The 24,807-nt window shown below is 44.9% G+C and overlaps 1 protein-coding gene across 1 annotated transcript in view; it reads right to left on the bottom strand.

The window, feature by feature from the left end:
• The window catches only part of LOC106594184 (junctophilin-3), a 30,302-nt gene extending 15,528 nt beyond the window's left edge, over positions 1 to 14,774 (bottom strand). The window contains exon 1 of the mRNA XM_045689714.1: positions 13,233 to 14,774. Coding sequence (XP_045545670.1) covers positions 13,233 to 13,614 — 382 coding nt within the window. The 5' untranslated portion in view covers positions 13,615 to 14,774. The remainder of the gene's footprint in view (positions 1 to 13,232) is intronic.
• Positions 14,775 to 24,807: the final 10,033 nt, after the last annotated feature.

Raw genomic sequence — 24,807 nt, 5'->3', positions numbered from 1 at the left:
TCTCGCCTTGTGCCCTTATATAAATACATTTGCAACACACAGAAACTCTGTCTCTCATGTGGTGTGTCGAATGGCCTTAATTTGTGTTCAATGGGGCTCATTTATCATTCCCATAAAATACTGTATGTAAAATTTGTCCTTCCAATGTGTTCAGTTCAAAGCAATAAACATCAATAGTGATGAAAACCTTATTTCATTTTTATTTATTCAAGATAAACATGATTTATTCCACCCATGTCTTGATTATAATTACATTTTATTTTAAAAAAAGAATAGCACTTTTATTGATAAGTGTGATCTAGCAGAGGTAAATGGCAAATATTAACCATGTATGCTGTCTATATTAACCATGTATGCTGTCTATATTGCTTGTAATTGATATAAGTCAACATCTAAGTATTTAGTATTAAGTATGTTTACTTAAATTGTTATGGCTGTATTGTTTTAAAAACCCAATAATGTTGTGGGTCCATCAGACCTGAGAACATCGGGTGAATAACAAAAACATGAACACCACACAGGGGTTAAATATCACGGACCGCACATCATGTCATCACAACAGTGTAAATATCACGGACCGCACATCATGTCATCACAACAGTGTAAATATCACGGACCGCACATCACGCCATGACAACAGTGTAAATATCACGGACCGCACATCAAGTCATGACAACAGGTTAAATATCATGGACCGCACATCACGCCATGACAACAGGTTAAATATCACGGACCGCACATCACGCCATGACAACAGGTTAAATATCACGGACCGCACATCATGTCATGACAACAGTTTAAATATCACGGACCGCACATCATGTCATGACAACAGTGTAAATATCATGGACCGCACATCATGTCATGACAACAGTGTAAATATCACGGACCGCACATCATGTCATGACAACAGTGTAAATATCACGGACCACACATCATGTCATGACAACAGTTTAAATATCACGGAGCAAATCATGTCATGACAACAGTGTAAATATCATGGACCGCACATCATGTCATGACAACAGTGTAAATATCACGGACCGCACATCATGTCATGACAACAGTGTAAATATCACGGACCGCACATCATGTCATGACAACAGTTTAAATATCACGGAGCACATCATGTCATGACAACAGTTTAAATATCATGGACCGCACATCATGTCATGACAACAGTGTAAATATCATAGACCGCAATGCGCTCAACCTCAGGCAAAATCATGTTTTCTCATTTTCCACTGATTAAAACTAAGATATTGGGTTTTATTTCACAACTTGGCTGAAGCCGACCACAAATAATGATCAGTTTTGTCGTATGTTGTTTTTATACAATAGATTGTTTAAAGAGCGTTTTCATCTCATTTCAGTAGTGATGCTTTTAACACGAACATATATATACACATTTTAGTGGCCGGTCATGTTAAAACAGAGGAATGACATGTCATGAACCTTCGCTGTGGTGTGTCTGTCAAAGTGTAAGAGATCGGGACCTGTCCATGGTGCTGAAATGTAGATCGCAACAAATCTATGCTGCGCCGACCCAATGTAAATACCGATTCATGTTATTAGCCTACACTTCACACAATATTACATGTGTAGCTGTTGGGATAGCGACAATAGCACGTTTATTGGGATGTGGAAAATGTGTCAACTCGTGCGTGCTATATTAATCTGTCTGCGGTCTCCCAGGTGAGAGACCGAAGAGAGAGAGGTGCTCTCTCGTGACGCAGTCTTTATTTTTATTTATTTTTATCTCGTTCTGGAGTGTTATTACGCTACTTCATAAACCAAATAACACCAAGGTTATCTCCTGGTATGTAAACCATTGCGGTATATTGACAGTAGAATATAGGCAACGCTGGTAAACAACCTCTAGCTACACCAATGCAGCAGCGACGGATCTTGTTTCCATGGTCCCCTCTGCATCACTTATTGACCTCTCTCTCTCTCTCTACCTTTCCCTGTCTCTACCTCTCTTCCTCCCTCTCTCTACCTTTCCCTATCTCTACCTCTCTCTCTCTCTCTCTCTCTACCTTTCCCTATCTCTACCTCTCTTCCTCCCTCTCTCTACCTTTCCCTGTCTCTACCTCTCTTCCTCTCTCTCTCTACCTACCTCTCTTCCTTCCCCGGCACCCCTCCCTGCCTCTCTCTGTTCATCCCGGTTTAGTGCAATGGAGTTGCTTTGGTTATCAAACGGCCTAGATTAGGGACAGTTCGACATTTACTGTGTGTGTGTGTGTGTGTGTGGGGGGGGGAGGCAGAACGATAACTGGGCCTGCTGGGAGCATAAGACTGTGTGGCTACACAATATAGGACGACTTGGGAGAATGATGCCGGGCAACAGACAGCACATCAGTATCAGCAGTAAAAATACAGCCAGACTGTCCTGTACTGTGCCTTATCTAGATCAAGAGTAGACCCACAATTCATCCAGATGGAATAAAACATTTAAATAACAGGGCTTTTCAGCCGTTATTCAATGACATTTTCACTTCAGATTACAGTATTTCACTCACTTGAAAACAATAATGCAGTATTCATTTTAATGTGTTGTTGTAGGCTAGTCTAGGGAGGATTATTGTATTGTTGTAGACTAGTCTAGAGAGGATCATTGTGTTGTTGTAGGCTAGTCTAGGGAGGATTATTGTGTTGTTGTAGGCTAGTCTAGGGAGGATTATTGTAGTGTTGTAGGCTAGTCTAGGGAGGATTATTGTATTGTTGTAGACTAGTCTAGGGAGGATCATTGTGTTGTTGTAGGCTAGTCTAGGGAGGATCATTGTGTTGTTGTAGGCTAGTCTAGGGAGGATCATTGTGTTGTTGTAGGCTAGTCTAGGGAGAATCATTGTGTTGTGGTGTTGTAGGCTAGTCTAGGGAGAATCATTGTGTTGTGGTGTTGTAGGCTAGTCTAGGGAGGAAAATTGTATTGTGGTGTTGTAGACTAGTCTAGGGAGGATCATTGTATTGTTGTAGACTAGTCTAGGGAGGATATTGTATTGTAGACTAGTCTAGGGAGGATCATTGTGTTGTTGTAGGCTAGTCTAGGGAGGACCATTGTGTTGTTGTAGGCTAGTCTAGAGAGGATCATTGTGTTGTTGTAGGCTAGTCTAGGGAGGATTATTGTGTTGTTGTAGGCTAGTCTAGGGAGGATTATTGTGTTGTAGGCTAGTCTAGGGAGGATTATTGTGTTGTAGGCTAGTCTAGGGAGGATCATTGTGTTGTGTTGTTGTAGGCTAGTCTAGGGAGGATCATTGTATTGTAGTAGACTAGTCTAGGGAGGATAATTGTATTGTGTTGTTGTAGGCTAGTCTAGGGAGGATCATTATGTTGTTGTAGGCTAGTCTAGGGAGGATCATTGTGTTGTAGGCTAGTCTAGGGAGGATCATTGTGTTGTTGTAGGCTAGTCTAGAGAGGATAATTGTGTTGTTGTAGGCTAGTCTAGGGAGGATCATTGTGTTGTTGTAGGCTAGTCTAGGGAGGATTATTGTGTTGTTGTAGGCTAGTCTAGAGAGGATCATTGTGTTGTTGTAGGCTAGTCTAGAGAGGATTATTGTGTTGTTGCAGGCTAGTCTAGAGAGGATTATTGTGTTGTAGGCTAGTCTAGGGAGGATTATTGTGTTGTAGGCTAGTCTAGGGAGGATCATTGTGTTGTGGTGTTGTAGGCTAGTCTAGGGAGAATCATTGTGTTGTGGTGTTGTAGGCTAGTCTAGGGAGGAAAATTGTATTGTGGTGTTGTAGACTAGTCTAGGGAGGATCATTGTATTGTTGTAGACTAGTCTAGGGAGGATATTGTATTGTAGACTAGTCTAGGGAGGATCATTGTGTTGTTGTAGGCTAGTCTAGGGAGGACCATTGTGTTGTTGTAGGCTAGTCTAGAGAGGATCATTGTGTTGTTGTAGGCTAGTCTAGGGAGGATTATTGTGTTGTTGTAGGCTAGTCTAGGGAGGATTATTGTGTTGTAGGCTAGTCTAGGGAGGATTATTGTGTTGTAGGCTAGTCTAGGGAGGATCATTGTGTTGTGTTGTTGTAGGCTAGTCTAGGGAGGATCATTGTATTGTAGTAGACTAGTCTAGGGAGGATAATTGTATTGTGTTGTTGTAGGCTAGTCTAGGGAGGATCATTATGTTGTTGTAGGCTAGTCTAGGGAGGATCATTGTGTTGTAGGCTAGTCTAGGGAGGATCATTGTGTTGTTGTAGGCTAGTCTAGAGAGGATAATTGTGTTGTTGTAGGCTAGTCTAGGGAGGATCATTGTGTTGTTGTAGGCTAGTCTAGGGAGGATTATTGTGTTGTTGTAGGCTAGTCTAGAGAGGATCATTGTGTTGTTGTAGGCTAGTCTAGAGAGGATTATTGTGTTGTTGCAGGCTAGTCTAGAGAGGATTATTGTGTTGTAGGCTAGTCTAGGGAGGATTATTGTGTTGTAGGCTAGTCTAGGGAGGATCATTGTGTTGTGTTGTTGTAGGCTAGTCTAGGGAGGATCATTGTATTGTGTTGTTGTAGGCTAGTCTTGGGAGGATCATTGTGTTGTTGTAGGCTAGTCTAGGGAGGATCATTGTGTTGTTGTAGGCTAGTCTAGAGAGGATCATTGTGTTGTTGTAGGCTAGTCTAGAGAGGATCATTGTGGTGTTGTAGGCTCGTCTAGGGAGGAGTATTGTATTGTTGTAGACTAGTCTAGGGAGGATCATTGTATTGTTGTAGACTAGTCTAGGGAGGATCATTGTATTGTTGTAGACTAGTCTAGGGAGGATCATTGTGTTGTAGGCTCGTCTAGGGAGGATCATTGTATTGTTGTAGACTAGTCTAGGGAGGATCATTGTATTGTTGTAGACTAGGGAGGATCATTGTATTGTTGTAGACTAGTCTAGGGAGGATAATTGTATTGTAGACTAGTCTAGGGAGGATCATTGTATTGTTGTAGACTAGTCTAGGGAGGATCATTGTATTGTAGACTAGTCTAGGGAGGATCATTGTATTGTAGACTAGTCTAGGGAGGATTATTGTGTTGTTGTAGGCTAGTCTAGGGAGGATCATTATTTTTTTTTTGAAAAGAGAGGCGAGCCAGCGAAGAGAAAAAAATTATTATCAAAAATCTAATAGAAGTTGTACCCCTTGTAATAATACTAATCACCTTCTGTACAACAGCTAGCGACCTCACCAAGATATTTTAGCCTTTTGGTATTTCCACTTCTGACACCAACGTACTGAACGACAGGACAAGGAAGTGAAACCGGGTCATTGGCGTGAAAGGAAAACCCCCCTAATGCATCGTGTCTATAGGGTGAACCCACTTGGTAGGAATTGTGTCACGGCTCATATAGCGATGACTGTGACAGTATAATGGGTTTGGAATGACAGCCATAGAGACCAGGGTTTAGAATGACAGCCATAGAGACCAGGGTTTGGAATGACAGCCATAGAGACCAGGGTTTAGAATGACAGCCACAGGGACCAGGGTTAAGAATGACAGCCACAGGGACCAGGGTTTAGAATGACAGCCACAGGGACCAGGGTTTGGAATGACAGCCACAGGGACCAGGGTTTGGAATGACAGCCACAGGGACCAGGGGTTTAGAATGACAGCCACAGGAACCAGGGTTTAGAATGACAGCCACAGGGACCAGGGTTTGGAATGACAGCCACAGGGACCAGGGATTGAGTCGCAGTCAGGGTAACCCTCCTAATCCACTATATTTGTGTCAGGTGTTGGAGTATCAGTCAGGGTAACCCTCCTAATCCACTATATTACTGTTGGGTGTTGGAGTGTCAATCAGGGTAACCCTCCTAATCCACTATATTGGTGTCAGGTGTTGGAGTATCAGTCAGGGTAACCCTCCTAATCCACTATATTGGTGTCAGGTGTTGGAGTATCAGTCAGGGTAATGAATTTTGCAGCGACACAATTCGAAAGGAAGGTTACAGCTAAATTGATTCCTTTACCTCTTTGTGATTTTTATTTTTTATTTTTATTTTTTATATTTTTTATTTCACCTTTATTTAACCAGGTAGGCAAGTTGAGAACAAGTTCTCATTTACAATTGCGACCTGGCCAAGATAAAGCAAAGCAGTTTGACACATACAACAACACAGAGTTACACATGGAGTAAAACAAACATACAGTCAATAATACAGTAGAAAAATAAGTCTATATACAATGTGAGCAAATGAGGTGAGATAAGGGAGGTAAAGGCAAAAAAAGGCCATGGTGGCGAAGTAAATACAATATAGCAAGTAAAACACTGGAATGGTAGATTTGCTGTGGAAGAAAGTGCAAAGTAGAAATAGAAATAATGGGGTGCAAAGGAGCAAAAATAAATAAATAAATAAATACAGTAGGGGAAGAGGTAGTTGTTTGGGCTAAATTATAGATGGGCTATGTACAGGTGCAGTAATCTGTGAGCTGCTCTGACAGCTGGTGCTTAAAGCTAGTGAGGGAGATAAGTGTTTCCAGTTTCAGAGATTTTTGTAGTTCGTTCCAGTCATTGGCAGCAGAGAACTGGAAGGAGAGGCGGCCGAAGGAGGAATTGGCTTTGGGGGTGACCAGTGAGATATACCTGCTGGAGCGCGTGCTACAGGTGGGTGCTGCTATGGTGACCAGCGAGCTGAGATAAGGGGGGACTTCACCTAGCAGGGTCTTGTAGATGACCTGGAGCCAGTGGGTTTGGCGACGAGTATGAAGCGAGGGCCAGCCAACGAGAGTGTACAGGTCGCAGTGGTGGGTAGTATATGGGGCTTTGGTGACAAAACGGATGGCACTGTGATAGACTACATCCAGTTTGCTGAGTAGAGTGTTGGAGGCTATTTTGTAAATGACATTGCCGAAGTCGAGGATCGGTAGAATGGTCAGTTTTACAAGGGTATGTTTGGCAGCATGAGTGAAGGATGCTTTGTTGCGAAATAGGAAGCCAATTCTTGATTTAACTTTGGATTGGAGATGTTTGATGTGAGTCTGGAAGGAGAGTTTACAGTCTAACCAGACACCTAGGTATTTGTAGTTGTCCACATATTCTAAGTCAGAACCGTCCAGAGCAGTGATGCTGGACGGGCGGGCAGGTGCAGGCAGCGATCGGTTGAAGAGCATGCATTTAGTTTTACTTGTATTTAAGAGCAGTTGGAGGCCACGGAAGGAGAGTTGTATGGCATTGAAGCTCGTCTGGAGGTTAGTTAACACAGTGTCCAAAGAGGGGCCAGAGGTATACAGAATGGTGTCGTCTGCGTAGAGGTGGATCAGAGACTCACCAGCAGCAAGAGCGACATCATTGATGCATACAGAGAAGAGACTTGGCCCAAGAATTGAACCCTGTGGCACACCCATAGAGACTGCCAGAGGTCCGGACAACAGGCCCTTCGATTTGACACACTGAACTCTATCAGAGAAGTAGTTGGTGAACCAGGCGAGGCAATCATTTGAGAAACCAAGACTAATGAGTCTGCCGATGAGGATGTGGTGATTGACAGAGTTGAAAGCCTTTCGCAAATTATTATTTTGATTCCCATGATTCGATTCACCTTGATTTAACCCAAAACCACAACTACTACAATGGCGAAGCACATTCATTCATTTAGTCAAAAAATTATTGTTTAAAAACAATAGATTCAGATTAATAAAATTATTCACTATTTACTATTTTGATAAGGGAATCCGCTGCCCATCAGTTATTCCTCTACGGGCTTGTGGATTTATGTACAAAATTGGTGCAGATTTGAATGATTTTACATGTGGTATGATTGCTAGTTAGCATATTACAGATCTGGACAAAAGATCCACCTACCACTACTGTCACTATGTATAGAGGGCAGGATAGAGTTGACTGTATACTAAGCGTGCAGAAAAGCGTAGAGCATAAGGGAAATACCAAAACACCTTGATAGGGGAGGAGCGTGCAGGCAGATGAGGAAATGTAGCTATATTGAAGAAATGATGTAGTTAAACCTGCAAAATGGGGAATGTAAACCAGGGAAAAATGCACTACCTTCCCCTGTGCCTAATAATACAAATAAATAAACATCCCCCATCCCTCCCCAAAGCAAAACAAAAAGTTTGACAAACCTCCCCTATTTTGGACCGGCCCACCTCAGTCAGTTTCAAACTGTCCCTTTGCGCCCAAGTCAGAAAACCCCAGTGACAATGCCAAAGCACCAATCAGGGCGCAGAAAACAGATAGTCTCCAGTGACACGCTGACCTGCTGTCTCGGCGTTACCATGGCGATTTACAGTACAGAGGCGTCTGTAGTATAATGCAGAGAGAGAGAGAGTGATGGGGAGAGAGAGAGAATGGATGTGTATATAGTAGGGGAGAATAGAGGAGGGGGAAAAGAGGAGAGGGGAGTAGAGGAGGGAGGAATAGAGGAGGGGGAATAGAGTAGGGGGAATAGAGGAGGGAGGAATAGAGGAGGAGGAACAGAGGAGGGGGAATAGAGGAGGGAAGAATAGAGGAGGGAGTAATAGAGGAGGGGGAATAGAGGAGGGAGGAATAGAGGAGGAAGGAATAGAGGAGGGGGAATAGAGGAAGGGGAATAGAGGAGGTGGGAATAGAGGAGGGGGAATAGAGGAGGGGGAATAGAGGAGGATGAATAGAGGAGGATGAATAGAGGAGGGGGAATATAGGAGGGAGGAATAGAGGTGGGGGAATAGAGGAGGGGGAATAGAGAAGGAGGCATAGAGGAGGAGGAAAAGAGGAGAAGGCATAGAGGAGGGGGAATAGAGGAGGAGGCATAGAGGAGGGGGAATAGAGGAGGGGGAACAGAGAAGGAGGCATAGAGGAGGAGGAAAAGAGGAGAAGGCATAGAGGAGGGGGAATAGAGGAGGAGGCATAGAGGAGGGGTAATAGAGGAGGGGGAACAGAGGAGGGGGAATAGAGGAGGGAGGAATAGAGGAGGGAGGAATAGAGGAGGAAGGAATAGAGGAGGAGGAATAGAGGAGGGGGAATAGAGGAGGGGGAATAGAGGAGGGGGAATAGAGGAGGGGGAATAGAGGAGGAGGAATAGAGGAGGAGGAATAGAGGAGGGAGGAATAGGGAAGGGAGGAATAGAAGAGGGGAACAGAGGAGGGGGAATAGAGGAGGGAGGAATAGAGTAGTGGGAATAGAGGAGGGGGAATAGAGGAGGAGGAATAGAGGAGGAGGAATGGAGGAGGAAGGAATAGAGGAGGGAGGAATAGAGGGGGGAATAGAGGGAGGAATAGAGGAGGGAGGAATAGAGGAGGGGGAATAGAGGAGGAGGAATAGAGGAGGGAGGAATAGAGGAGGAGGAATAGAGGAAGGAGGAATAGAGGGGGAATAGAGGAGGGGGAATAGAGGAGGGAGGAATAGAGGAGTAAGGAATAGAGGAGGGGGAATAGAGGAGGAGGAATAGAGGAGGAGGAATAGAGGAGAAGAAGAGGGAGGAATAGAGGAGGGAGGAATAGAGGGGGAATAGAGGAGGGAGGAATAGAGGAGGGAGGAATAGAGGAGGGAGGAATAGAGGGGGAATAGAGGAGGATGAATAGAGGAAGGGGAATAGAGGAGGAGGAATAGAGGAGGGGGAATAGAGGAGGAGGAATAGAGGAGGAGGAATAGAGGAGGGAGGAATAGAGGAGGAGGAATAGAGGAGGGGGAATAGAGGAGGAGGAATAGAGGAGGGAGGAATAGAGGAGGAGGAATAGAGGAGGGGGAATAGAGGAGGAGGAATAGAGGAGGGAGGAATAGAGGAGGGAGGAATGGAGGAGGGAGGAATAGAGGAGGGAGGAATAGAGGAGGTAGGAATAGAGGAGGAAGGAATAGAGGAGGGGGAATAGAGGAGGGGGAATAGAGTAGGGGGAATAGAGGAGGGAGGAATAGAGGAGGAGGAATAGAGGAGGAGGAATGGAGGAGGAAGGAATAGAGGAGGGAGGAATAGAGGGGGAATAGAGGAGGGAGGAATAGAGGAGGGGGAATAGAGGAGGGGGAATAGAGGAGGGGGAATAGAGGAGGAGGAATAGAGGAGGGAGGAATAGAGGAGGAGGAATAGAGGAGGGGGAATAGAGGAGGAGGAATAGAGGAGGGAGGAATAGAGGAGGGAGGAATAGAGGGGGAATAGAGGAGGGAGGAATAGAGGAAGGAGGAATAGAGGAGGGAGGAATAGAGGAGGGAGGAATAGAGGGGGAATAGAGGAGGAGGAATAGAGGAAGGGGAATAGAGGAGGAGGAATAGAGGAGGGAGAATAGAGGAGGAGGAATAGAGGAGGAGGAAGAGAGGAGGGAGGAATAGAGGAGGAGGAATAGAGGAGGGAGGAATAGAGGAGGGAGGAATGGAGGAGGGAGAAATAGAGGGGGGAATAGAGGAGGCGGAATAGAGGAGGGAGGAATAGAGGAGGGAGGAATAGAGGAGGGGGAATAGAGTAGGGGGAATAGAGGAGGGAGGAATAGAGGAGGAGGAACAGAGGAGGGGGAATAGAGGAGGGAAGAATAGAGGAGGGAGTAATAGAGGAGGGGGAATAGAGGAGGGAGGAATAGAGGAGGAAGGAATAGAGGAGGGGGAATAGAGGAAGGGGAATAGAGGAGGAGGAATAGAGGAGGGGGAATAGAGGAGGAGGAATAGAGGAGGGAGTAATAGAGGAGGGGGAATAGAGGAGGGAGGAATAGAGGAGGAAGGAATAGAGGAGGGGGAATAGAGGAGGAGGAATAGAGGAGGAGGAATAGAGGAGGGAGGAATGGAGGAGGGAGGAATAGAGGAGGGAGGAATAGAGGGGGAATAGAGGAGGATGAATAGAGGAAGGGGAATAGAGGAGGAGGAATAGAGGAGGGGGAATAGAGGAGGAGGAATAGAGGAGGAGGAATAGAGGAGGGAGGAATAGAGGAGGAGGAATAGAGGAGGGAGGAATGGAGGAGGGAGGAATAGAGGAGGGAGGAATAGAGGAGGGAGGAATAGAGGAGGGAGGAATAGAGGAGGAGGGAATAGAGGAGGGGGAATAGAGTAGGGGGAATAGAGGAGGGAGGAATAGAGGAGGAGGAATAGAGGAGGAGGAATGGAGGAGGAAGGAATAGAGGAGGGAGGAATAGAGGGGGAATAGAGGAGGGAGGAATAGAGGAGGGGGAATAGAGGAGGAGGAATAGAGGAGGGGGAATAGAGGAGGAGGAATAGAGGAGGGAGGAATAGAGGAGGAGGAATATAGGAGGGGGAATAGAGGAGGAGGAATAGAGGAGGGAGGAATAGAGGAGGGAGGAATAGAGGGGGGAATAGAGGAGGGAGGAATAGAGGAAGGAGGAATAGAGGAGGGAGGAATAGAGGGGGAATAGAGGAGGAGGAATAGAGGAAGGGGGAATAGAGGAGGAGGAATAGAGGAGGGAGAATAGAGGAGGAGGAATAGAGGAGGGGGAATAGAGGAGGAGGAATAGAGGAGGGAGGAATAGAGGAGGGAGGAATGGAGGAGGGAGGAATAGAGGAGGGAGGAATAGAGGAGGGAGGAATAGAGGAGGAAGGAATAGAGGAGGGGGAATAGAGGAGGGGGAATAGAGTAGGGGGAATAGAGGAGGGAGGAATAGAGGAGGAGGAATAGAGGAGGAGGAATGGAGGAGGAAGGAATAGAGGAGGGAGGAATAGAGGAGGGGGAATAGAGGAGGGGGAATAGAGGAGGGGGAATAGAGGAGGAGGAATAGAGGAGGGAGGAATAGAGGAGGAGGAATAGAGGAGGGGGAATAGAGGAGGAGGAATAGAGGAGGGAGGAATAGAGGAGGGAGGAATAGAGGGGGAATAGAGGAGGGAGGAATAGAGGAAGGAGGAATAGAGGAGGGAAGAATAGAGGAGGGAGGAATAGAGGGGGAATAGAGGAGGAGGAATAGAGGAAGGGGAATAGAGGAGGAGGAATAGAGGAGGGAGAATAGAGGAGGAGGAATAGAGGAGGAGGAAGAGAGGAGGGAGGAATAGAGGAGGAGGAATAGAGGAGGGAGGAATAGAGGAGGGAGGAATGGAGGAGGGAGAAATAGAGGGGGGAATAGAGGAGGCGGAATAGAGGAGGGAGGAATAGAGGAGGGAGGAATAGAGGAGGGGGAATAGAGTAGGGGGAATAGAGGAGGGAGGAATAGAGGAGGAGGAATAGAGGAGGGGGAATAGAGGAGGGAAGAATAGAGGAGGGAGTAATAGAGGAGGGGGAATAGAGGAGGGAGGAATAGAGGAGGAAGGAATAGAGGAGGGGGAATAGAGGAAGGGGAATAGAGGAGGAGGAATAGAGGAGGGGGAATAGAGGAGGAGGAATAGAGGAGGGAGTAATAGAGGAGGGGGAATAGAGGAGGGAGGAATAGAGGAGGAAGGAATAGAGGAGGGGGAATAGAGGAGGAGGAATAGAGGAGGAGGAATAGAGGAGGGAGGAATAGAGGGTTGGGGAATAGAGATGGATGCTGAGAGGATATAAAGATTCAACAGGCTTCAAATAAGATGGTGGCAGGCAGTCAGATGCTATATACATGTATAAACACTGATGCATTTCAGTTAGCTGACATTACTGGCAGCATCATTGTTTGTCTTTGCGTGGTAACATGTACTATACTGCTAGCCCACATTAAGTGTTCTGCTTTCACACCACTTTATTACCGAACTGGAAATAGCAAAATAGCCTACATACTCTGCCTTTGTAAAGCTTGCACAGACATAGAGCCTAGCCCAGATCCAGACCTAGTCCTGAATGTTCTCTAGGATCTAGTGCCAGTCTGCAGGGGCTCCTCTCTGATTCAGCTAGCCCAGATCCAGACCTAGTCCTGGATGTTCTCTAGGATCTAGTGCCAGTCTGCAGGGGCTCCTCTCTGATTCAGCTAGCCCAGATCCAGACCTGGTCCTGGATGTTCTCTAGGATCTAGTGCCAGTCTGCAGGGGCTCCTCTCTGATTCAGCAAGCCCAGATCCAAACCTGGTCCTGGATGTTCTCTAGGATCTAGTGCCAGTCTGCAGGGGCTCCTCTCTGATTCAGTGTATGTTTCAGGCCTATTACTGCTGACTGGGGAGGTGACCTGTATATTGTTATCAATCCCAGCTGAAATAGGTCTCAGATATGGATAACCGTTTCAGATACAAGGGGAGGCAGGTCGAGATACTGTATGAAAAGAGATGGAGAGAACAGAATGAAATGGGATGAGGGTTGAAAGGAGGATGAGAGGTACAGGAGAAGGAGAGGGTAGAGTGACCCTTATAGTTTTAAAGTGTCTTAAAACCAAAATAGAGTGAATACAAGTGCCCTGCATAGTAAGAGCAACCTCAGCTTGATGGCTTGGTGTGTCCCTTCCTTACCTCCATCGGAGTACGTCTCAGTCCCGTATCCATCCTGCAGGCCGTTGCTCCAGGTCCCTTCGTAACGGGCCCCGCTAACCGTGCTCTCCAGTTGGCCGTAGCGTCCCTTGAAGCCCTGCGTCCACTCCCCCCTGTAGTCCCAGCGGCCCTTACTCTCCACGCCCACACCGTGGCGCTTCCCCTGCGCCCACGTGCCCTGGTAGCTATTCCCGCTGGGCCAGGTGTAGACGCCCAGGACCTCGAAGCCGTGGCTCCAGGCCCCAGCGTACTCCCCCTGACCCTGTGGCCCTGTGCAGACCCCCTGGCCATGGGCCTTGCCCTGCTCCCACCCTCCACAGTACGACCCCCCGTCATCAAAGTCAAACCTGCCTCCAGTGGACATGCATGAAACAGGTTTAGGCAAAATCCTCAGAACGTCAAGAAGAGAGAATCAGGTTTACACAGAAAGATCAGGGCCGGGAGGCGAGGATGGATGTAGTCTCATGGAGGTTTAGATCTCGTAGTATTTCCCTTTACCTTCTTGTTGTTTGGTTTTTTATGATAATGGAATCAAAAACAGGTTCCCCGTCTTGTACAGAGCAGGACTTGGTCCAGAGAGCATCACCTGGGATGGGGAGAGAGGTTTCATCTGTCTGTCAGGGGAGGTGGCAGGGTCTGGATCTGGGCCTGGCGCCACGTTAAGGATGTTAGATGCTACTGCCGGCCGAGTATTCTGCTTCCCATGGGCATGCAGGCTGTATGCGCTCCTCCTCCTCTCCTCCTCCTCCTCCTCCACCCTCCTCTACACAGCCTCGCCAGCTGGGATGGCACTAACCCACTCACCTCTCCGTTGGCTGGGGCGCTCCAGACAGGCTAGGCCCAGGCTTTTCTAATAGTCCCAGAGGCCCTGACGGCAGCAGCGACACAGCGAGCACAGCCTGATGAGCTCAATCAGACATTACACCACCACCCGTCTAGCTGTGCCGTACTGGCACACAGAAATGGAGACAGGATAAAGACAGGAGAGGGAGAGAGGATAAAGACAGGAGAGGGAGAGAGGATAGAGACAGGAGAGGGAGAGAGGATAGAGACAGGAGAGGGATCGTACCGCACCAGTACGCCCCAAAAATAAACAGAGATGGGCTATAGCTATAGAATGGGCTGGAAACATCCGAACACACACATCCATAAACACACACACACACACACACACACACACTGAACACACACACACCTCAGACGACCTAACTGACTGTGTATTTCCCCTTTGCTCCTCTGTTCTTCTGTCTTGTTCTCTCCTTCCTCCTCCTCTCCTCCACACTGTGCTCCTGCTGCGCTGTAGCGATGGAGCTGCAGTCTCTCCTGAACAACATGGGAGGAGGGTTGATGCAAAAAAAAATATATATATATATATATATATATAATGATTGTCTTCCTTTCCGCTTTATCTTCTGTATTTTAGAGCTCAAGCCCCTTATGTCTGGGTCGTTAATATATCCAGTTTCCCACAAGTCATATGGTGGTGGTCTCTCGGTCTCTTCTCTCCCTTGCTCTCTCTCTCTCTCGCTCTAAAATATGCTCATTACTGAAGGACTGTTCCACCCCATCCAATACCCCTCCCCCACCTCTCTCCCTCCCTCCTCCTGTAGGCTCTTAAAGAGATAGGGATACAGGGACAGGGGAAGAGCAGTATGTGTTCGGTTCACTACGCTGGCCCTTTGGGGATATATCCTGCTTTCCCTAATGATCTACCTCTCTCTCTCTCCTCTCTACCTCTCTCTCAATTCAGTTCAATTCAAGGGCCTTATTGGCATGGGAAACATATGTTAACATTGCCAAAGCAAGTGAAGATGATAATATACAAAAGTGAAATAAACAATAAAAATGAACAGTAAACATTACACTCACAAAACTTCCAAAAGAATAAAGACATTACAAATGTCATTTTATGTATATATACAGTGTTGTAACGATGTACAAATGGTTGAAGTACAAAAGGGAAAATAAATAAGCATAAATATGGGTTGTATTTACAATGGTGCTTGTTCTTCACCGCTTGACCTCTTCTTGTGGCAACAGGTCACACATCTTGCCACTGTGATGGCACACTGTGGTATTTCACCCAGTAGATATGGGAGTTTATCAAAACCGGGTTTGTTTTCAAATTCTTTGTGGATCTGTGTAATCTGAGGGAAATATGTGTCTCTAATATGGTCATACATTGGGCAGGAGGTTAGGAAGTGCAGCTCAGTTTCCAACTCATTTTGTGGGCAGTGTTCACATAGCCTGTCTTCTCTTGAGAGCCAGGTCTGCCTACGGCGGCCTTTCTAAATAGCAAGGCTATGCTCACTGAGTCTGTACATAGTCAAAGCTTTCCTTAAGTTTGGTTCGGTCACAGTGCTCAGGTATTCTGCCAATGTGTACTCTCTGTTTAGTGCCAAATAGCATTCCAGTATGCTCTGTTTTTTTGTTAATTCTTTGGTTGGGTCTAATTGTGTTGCTGTCCTGGGGCTCTGTGGGGTCTGTTTGTGTTTGTGAACAGAGCCCCAGGACCAGCTTGCTTAGGGGACTCTTCTCCAGGTTCATCTCTCTGTAGGTCATGGCTTTGTTATGGAAGGTTTGGGAATTGCTTCCTTTTAGGTGGTTGTAGAATTTAACATCTCTTTTCTGGATTTTGATAATTAGCGGGTAACGGCCTAATTCTGCTCTGCATGCATTATTTGGTGTTCTACGTTGTACACAGAGGATATTTTTGCAGAATTCGGCATGTAGTCTCAATTTGGTGTTTGTCCCATTTTGTGAATTCTTGGTTGGTGAGTGGACCCCAGACCTCACAACCATAAAGGGCAATGGGTTCTATAACTGATTCAAGTATTTTTATCCAGATCCTAATTGGTATGTCGAATTTTATGTTCCTTTTGCTGTCATAGAATTCCCTTCTTGCCATGTCTCTCAGATTGTTCACAGCTTTGTGGAAGTTACCTGTGGCCCTGATGTTTAGGCCAAGGTATGTATAGTTTTTTTGTGTGCTCTAGGGCAACGGTGTCCAGATGGAATTTGTATTTGTGGTCCTGGCGACTGGACCTTTTTTGGACCACCATTATTTTGGTCTTACTGAGATTTACTGTCAGGGCCCAGGTCTGGCAGAATCTGTGCAGAAGATCTAGGTACTGCTGTAGGCCCTCCTTGGTTGGTGACAGAAGCACCAGATCATCAGCAAACAGTAGACATTTGACTTCAGATTCCAGTAGGGTGAGGCCGGGTGCTGCAGACTTTTCTAGTGCCCTCGCCAATTCGTTGATATAAATGTTGAAGAGGGTGGGGCTTAAGCTGCATCCCTGTCTCACCCCATGGCCCTGTGGGAACAAATGTGTGTTTTTTGCCCATTTTAACCGCACACTTGTTGTTTGTGAGAATGGGTTTTATAATGTCGTACGTTTTTCCCCCAACACCACTTTCCATCAATTTGTATAGCAGACCCTCATGCCAAATTGAGTCGAAGCCTTTTTGAAATCAACAAAGCATGAGAAGACTTTGCCTTTGTTTTGGTTTGTTTGTCAATTAGAGTGTGCAGGCTGAATACATGGTCTGTCATACGATAATTTGGTAAAAAGCCAATTTGACATTTGCTCAGTACGTTGTTTTCACTGAGGAAATGTATGAGTCTGCTATTAATGATAATGCAGAGGATTTTCCCAAGGTTACTGTTGACGCATGTCCCATGGTAGTTATTGAGGTCAAAGTTGTCTCCACTTTTGTGGATTGAGGTGATCAGTCCTTGGTTCCAAATATTGGGGAAGATGCCAGAGCTGAGGAGGATGTTAATTAAGGAGTTTAAGTACAGCCAATTGGAATTTGTTGTCTGTATATTTGATAATTTCAACACCACAGGCCTTTTTGGGTTGGAGGGTTTTTATTTTGTTCTGTAGTTGTTCTGTAGTTCATTCAAGGTAATTGGAGAATCCAGTGGATTCTGGTAGTCTTTAATAGTTGATTCTAAGATTTGTATTTGATCATGTATATGTTTTTGCTGTTTGTTCTTTGTTTTAGAGCCAAAAAGATTGGAGAAGTGGTTTACCCATACATCTCCATTTTGGATAGATAATTCTTCATGTTGTTGTTTGTTTAGTGTTTTTCGAATTTTCCCCAGAAGTGGTTAGAGTCTATGGATTATTCAATTACATTGAGCTGATTTCTGACATGCTGTTCCTTATTTTTCTGTAGTGTATTTCTGTATTGTTTTAGTGATTCACAATAGTGAAGGCGTAGACTCAGGTTTTCCGGGTCTCTATGTTTTTGGATGGACAGGTTTCTCAATTTCTTTCTTAGGTTTTTGCATTATTCATCAAACCATTTGTCATTGTTGTTCATTTTCTTTGGTTTTCTATTTGAGATTTTTAGATTTGATAGGGAAGCTGAGAGGTCAAATATACTGTTAAGATTTTCTACTGCCAAGTTTACACCTTCGCTATTACGCTGTACTCGCTCGTTGGCTGGCCCTCGCTTCATACTCGTCGCCAAACCCACTGGCTCCAGGTCATCTACAAGTCTTTGCTAGGTAAAGTCCTGCCTTATCTCAGCTCACTGGTCACCATAGCAGCACCCACCCGTAGCACGCACTCCAGCAGGTATATTTCACTGGTCACCCCCAAAGCCAATTCCTCATTTGGCCGCCTTTCCTTCCAGTTCTCTGCTGCCAATGACTGTAACGAACTGCAAAAATCACTAAAGCTGGAGAATCATATCTCCCTCACTAGCTTTAAGCTCCAGCTGTCGGAGCAGCTCACAGATCACTGCACCTGTACATAGCCCATCTGTAAACAGCCCATCCAACTACCTCATCCCCATACTGTATTTATTTATTTATTTTGCTCCTTTGCACCCCAGTATCTCTACTTGCACATTCATCTTCTGCACATCTATCACTCCAGTGTTTAATTGGTATATTGTAATTACTTCCCCACCATGGCCTATTTATTGCCTTACCTCCCTTATCTTACCTCATTTGCACACACTGTATATATATATTTTTCTATTGTATTATTGACTGTATGTTTGTTTATTCCATGTGTAACTCTGTGTTGTTGTTTGTGTCACACTCCTTTGCTTTATCTTGGCCAGGTCATAATTGTAAATGAGAACTTGTTCTCAACTAGCCCACCTGGTTAAATAAAGGTGAAATAAAATAAATACATACAAATTACAGTGAAACGATTTGTCCAGGAAGTTGTCTAAAATGGATTGAATTTGGTGTTGCCTAATTGTTTTTTTTTTGTAGGTTTCCAAACTACATTCCTTCCATCTATAGCATTTCTTAATATTACTCAGTTCCTTTGGCTTTGATGCCTCATGATTAAGTATTGCTCTGTTCAAGTAGAGTGTGATTTTGCTGTGGTCTGATAGTGGTGTCAGTGGACTGACACTGAGAGACTCTGGGTTGAGGTCAGTGATAAAGTAGTCTACAGTACTACTGCCAAGAGATGAGCTATCGGTGTACCTACCATAGAAGTCCCCTTGAAGCCTACCATTGACTATGTACATACCCAGCGTGCGACAGAGCTGCAGGAGTTGTGACCCGTTTTTGTTGGTTATGTTGTCGTAGTTGTGTCTAGGGTGGCATATGGGGGAGGGAATGCTGTCACCTCCAGGCAGGTGTTTGTCCCCCTGTGTGCTGTGGGTGTCAGGTTCTTGTCCGGTTCTGTCATTTAGGTCACCACAGACTAGTACATGTCCCTGGGCCTGGAAATGATTGATCTCCCCCTCTAGGATGGAGAAGCTGTCTTCATTAAAGTATGGGGATTCTAGTGGGGGGATATAGGTAGCACACAGGAGGATATTTTTCTCTGTTAAGATAATTTCTTTTTGAATTTCTAGCCAAATGTAAAATGTTCCTGTTTTGATTAATTTAATAGAGTGAGTTAGGTCGGCTCTATACCAAATTAGCATACCCCCTGAGTCCCTTCCCTGTTCCACACCTCTCCCTCTCTCTCTGTCTCTCTCAATTCAATTTGAAGGGCTTCATTGGCATGGGAAACATACACTGAGTGTACAAAACATTAGCAACACATGTCTTATACTGAGTTGCACCCCCCTTTGCCCTCAGAACAGCCTCAATTCGTCGGGACATGGACTCTACAAGGTGTTGAAAGCGTTCCACAGGGATGCTGGCCCATGTTGACTCCAATACTTCCCACAGTTATGTCAAGTTGGTTGGATGTCCTTTGGGTGGTGGACCATTCTTGATACACACGGAAAACTGTTGATCGTGAAAAACCCAGAAGCGTTTCAGTTCTTGACACACTCAAACCGGTGTGCCTGGCACCTACTACCATACCCCGTTTAAAGGCATGTACATATTTTGTTTTGCCCATTCACCCTCTGAATGGCCCACATACACAACCTATGTCTCAATTGTGTCAAGACTTTAAAATCCTTCTTTAACCTGTCTCCTCCCCTTCATCTATACTGATAGAAGTGGATTTAACAGGTGACATCAATAAGGGATCATAGCTTCACCTGGATTCACCTGGTCAGTCTGTCTTTTGTACAGTCATTGTATGTTTACATTGCCAAGGCAAGTGAAATAGGCAACAAACAAAAGGGAATGAACAATCAGAAATGAACAGTAAACATTACACTTACAAAATAATGTAGATATTTCAAATGTCTGTCTCTCCTCTCTCGTGCCTCTCTACCTCTCTGTCTCTCTTTCCCCTCTCTCTCTCCACCTCACTCCTCTCTCTCCCCCTCACTCCTCTCTCTCCACACTCCTCTCTCTCCGTCCTCACTCCTCTCTCTCTCTCCGTCCTCTCCCTTTCTCCTCTTTAATAGAAACAACTGGAAAGTCAGTTATGTATTTTGTTGTATACTTGTGGCTCTGTGTCTGTGATCCTCTGATTCGTAAAGTGTACTTTGGACTTAATTTCTGTATTTATATCATTCTAATAAAACAAAGCTGACAAACTGATGAGATGACTTCCGACTGACATGAGCTTTAGTTGGAGTTCTCCTGCTATTCTCTGGCCAATTGCATGTCAGAGAGTCAATAGATCTTTACTGTGCATCATAAGATCCAGTGTCTTCATAAAGTGTTCACACCCCTTGACTTATTCCACATCTTGTTGTGTCACAACCTGCATTTAAAATGGATAAAACATTTTCCTCACCCATCTACACACAATACCTCATAATGACATAGTGAAAACATGTTTTTAGACATTTTTGCTAATGTATTGAAAATACAGAAATATTAAATTTACGTAAGTATTCACACAGTCAATACTCTGGGATGTAGAAGCACCTTTGGCGGCGATTACATCTTTGAGTTGTCTTGGGAACATCTGTATCGGCTTTGTACATCTGGATTTAAGGATTTTCTCCCATTCTTCCTTGCAGATGTTTTCTCAGGCTATGTTAAGTTAGATGGGGAGTGGCGGTGAACAGCAATCTTCAAGTCTTTCCACAAAAGTGTGGGCTTTGGCTGGGCCACTCAAGGACATTCACATTCTTATTCTGAAGCTTAATAAAAACATATGTGCAGAGTATAAAACAAAATGGATTTCCTGTTGAAACTTCTGTTTCTTTCACATCCCAGTCAGCCTGTCTATAAGACATCCTAATGTATATAGCACTCTATATCATGTACAGTGGGAAGAAAAAGTTTGTGAACCCTTTAGAGTTACCTGGCTTTCTTGCATAAATTGGTCATACAATTGTATCTGATCTTCATCTAAGTCACAACAATAGACAAACAGAGTCTGCTTAAACTAATAACACACAAACAATTATACTTTTTCATGTCTTTATTGAACACACCGTGTAAACATTCACAGTGCAGGGTGGAAAAAGTATGTGAACCCTTGGATTTAATAACTGGTTGACCCTCCTTTGGCAGCAATAACCTCAACCAAATGTTTTCTGTAGTTGCGGATTAGATCTGCACAACGGTCAAGAAGAATTTTGGACCATTCCTCTTTACAAAACTGTTTCAGTTCCACAATATTCTTGGGATGTCTGGTGTGAACCGCTCTCTTGAGGTCATGCCACAGCATCTCAAATCGGGTTGAGGTCAGGACTGACTGAGTCACTCCAGAAGGTGTATTTTCTTCTGTTGAAGCCATTCTGTTGTTGATTTACTTCTGTGTTTTGGGTTGTTGTCCTGTTGCATCACCCAACTTCTGTTGAGCTTCAATTGGCGGACAGATAGCCTTACATTCTCCTGAAAAATGTCTTGATAAACTTTGGAATACGTTTTTTTTCGATGATAGCAAGCTGTACAGGCCCTGAGGCAGCAAAGCAGCCCCAAACCATGATCCTCCCTCCACCATAGTTTACAGTTGGGATGAGGTTTTGATGTTGGTGTGCTGTGCCTTTTTTTCTCCACACATAGTGTTGTGTGTTCTTCCAAACAACACAACTTTAGTTTCATCTGTCCACAGAATATTTTGCCAGTAGCGCTGTGGAACATCCAGGTGCTCTTTTGCGAACAACAGACATGCAGCAATGGTTTTTTTGGACAGCAGTGGCTTCTCCCGTGATGTCCTCCCATGAACACCATTCTTGTTTAGTGTTTTACGTATTATAGACTCGTCAACAGATGTTAGCATCTTCCAGAGATTTCTGTAAGTCTTTAGCTGACACTCTAGGATTCTTCTTAACCTCTTTGAGCATTCTGCACTGTGCTCTTGCAGTCATCTTTGCAGGATGGCCACTGCTAAGGAGAGTAGCAACAGTGCTGAACTTTCTCAATTTATAGACAATTTGTCTTACCGTGGACTGACTTTTAGAGATACTTTTGTAACCCTTTCCAGCTTTATGCAAGGCAACAATTCTTAATCTTAGGTCGTCTGACATCTGTTTTGTTTGCGGCATGGTTCACATTAGGCAATTCTTCTTGTGAATAGCAAACTCAAATTTTGTGATTGTTTTTTTATGGTGCAGGGCAGCTCAAACCAAAATCTCCAATCTCGTCTCATTGATTGGACTCCAGGTTAGTTGACTCCTGACTCCAATTAGCTTTTGGAGAAGTCATTAGCCTAGGGGTTCACATACTTTTTTTCCAACCTATGCTGTGAACATTTAAATGATGTATTCAATATAGACAATACAAATACAATAATTTGTGTGTACACTGTGTTTGTCTATTGTTGTGACTTAGATGAAGATAAGATCAAATGTTATGTAAAATTTATGCAGAAATCCAGGTAATTCCAAAGGGTTCACATACTTTTTCTTGCCACTGTACATAGCAGGGTTGGGTTCCATTACATTTCAAGTCAATTCAGTAAGTACATTGACATTCCAATTCCAATTCTCTTCAATGCTTTTCAATGGGGGAAATTTGGTTTTGGAATTTGGTTAACTTTTTTGAATTGACTGGAATTGAAATGGTACTGAGCCCAACCATAGAATATAGCATTTTAAATACATCAAAGCCAGAGGAGGCTGCTGAGTGGAGGACGACTCATAATAATGTCTGGAACAGAGCGAATGGAATGGCATCAAACGCATGCGATCCACTGATTCTGCTCCAACCATTACCACGAGGCCGTCCTCCACTGATTCTGCTCCAACCATTGCCACGAGGCCGTCCACCACTGATTCTGCTCAGACCATTACCACGAGGCCGTCCTCCACTGATTCTGCTCAGACCATTACCACGAGGCCGTCCACCACTGATTCTGCTCAGACCATTACCACGAGGCCGTCCACCACTGATTCTGCTCCAACCATTACCACGAGGCCGTCCTCCACTGATTCTGCTCCAACCATTACCATGAGGCCGTCCTCCACTGATTCTGCTCCGACCATTACCACGAGGCAGTCCTCCACTTATTCTGCTCCGACCATTACCACGAGGCCGTCCACCACTGATTCTGCTCCGACCATTACCACGAGGCCGTCCTCCACTTATTCTGCTCCGACCATTACCACGAGGCCGTCCTCCACTTATTCTGCTCCGACCATTACCACGAGGCCGTCCTCCACTGATTCTGCTCCGACCATTACCACGAGGCCGTCCTCCACTGATTCTGCTCCGACCATTACCACGAGGCCGTCCTGTGATCAAAGTTATCTTTATATTGCGAAATACATGACATCATAGTCAATAAACGATACTTCTGATCAATGGACATTCTACCACAAATCTTTTAGAAATTGAACACGTCATATGCTGCAGTCAGGGTGACTAACAACTGGCCACAAAGTATAATGAAATTACATCACAAATGGCACCCTATTCCCTATGTAACCGGTGTGAAATGGCTAGCTAGTTAGCGGAGAGCGCTACTGGTAGTTGTTTCCCATTGCACTGCATGGGCCACATTTTTTTTAGAGCAATAGGTAACGATGCTTCGTGGGAGGCAGTTGTTGATGTGTTCAGAGGGACCCTGGTTCGAGCCCAGGTTGGGGCGAGGAGAGGTATGGAAGCAACACTGCTACACCTATATAGCGCACTTCTTTTGAGAAGGAATAGAGTACCATTTGGGGACGTACCCTAAAGGCCCACTCCTTGATATTTACAGCCATTTATTTAAGGAGTGGCTTTAACAGTGGGGCTCCCGGTTGATGCGTGGTCTAAGGCATTGCATCTCAGTGCTAGAGGCATCACTACAGACCCTGGTTCGATTCCAGGCTGTATCACAACCGGCCATGATTGGGGGTCCCATAGAGCGGCACGCAATTGGCCCAGCGTCGTCCGGGTTAGGGTTTGGCCCGGGGTAGGCTATGAATTTGTAAGTCGCTCTGGATAAGAGCGTCTGCTAAATGACTTAAATGTAAATGTAAATGGGTAGGCCGCCGTTGTAAATAAGAATGTGTTCTTAACTGACTTGCCTAGTTTAAATAAAGGTTAAATAAATAAAAAGGTACAAATGAACAGTGGCACAAGACAAGAGACAAGGAAAACCATATGATATGACCACAATACTGGTAATAACATGTCTAACTACACGGCCGGTACAACAGGGGGATTATAGTGTAGGTACAGATTGTTCTTCCTGTTTACAGCATGTTGGCCTTTTGATTTTGTGTTAAACAAACTCATTGATTGTGGCTACACCTACCAGCCTAGGATTATTGTTTTAGTTTATTTGCAAATCCTTGAAATGGTGCATGCTGCACACAGGTAACGGTTGTACGCACTGTGTAATAAAGTGTAGCTTAACTGTAATTACACTGTGTTCAGTATGTAGCCATTTAAAGTAGATGAACGACTCAAATGGCACCCTATTCCCTAGATGGTACACTACTTTTCACCAGGGACCATAGGGCTCTATAGGGAATAGGGGGCCATTTGAGACGCACCCACAGTCAACACAATTCACACTGATAACACTGCTGATAACCAGAACCTCCCACCTCTTTCTCTCTCTGCCAATAGAAAGCTATTGGGAGAGTCTGAACCATTTTCTCTCTTAAAGCAAGGGCATCTTCAGAAATTAAGATTATCTAATCATTTTGATAATTATTAAATACCCGATTAATTCAAAATGTTCCGTTTTTTTATTTGTTTTCACATCAAATGTGTATTATTTTAATTCATGACAGTTTCAGGTGTTCAATTACATCTTTTATTAAACACCCCAACGTTTTC

This window comes from Salmo salar, chromosome ssa11 (assembly GCF_905237065.1).
Source record: "Salmo salar chromosome ssa11, Ssal_v3.1, whole genome shotgun sequence".
Lineage (NCBI taxonomy): Eukaryota > Metazoa > Chordata > Actinopteri > Salmoniformes > Salmonidae > Salmo > Salmo salar.
The sequence above is the reverse complement of the archived record's forward strand: the minus strand, read 5'-3'. Positions and strand labels throughout refer to the sequence as shown.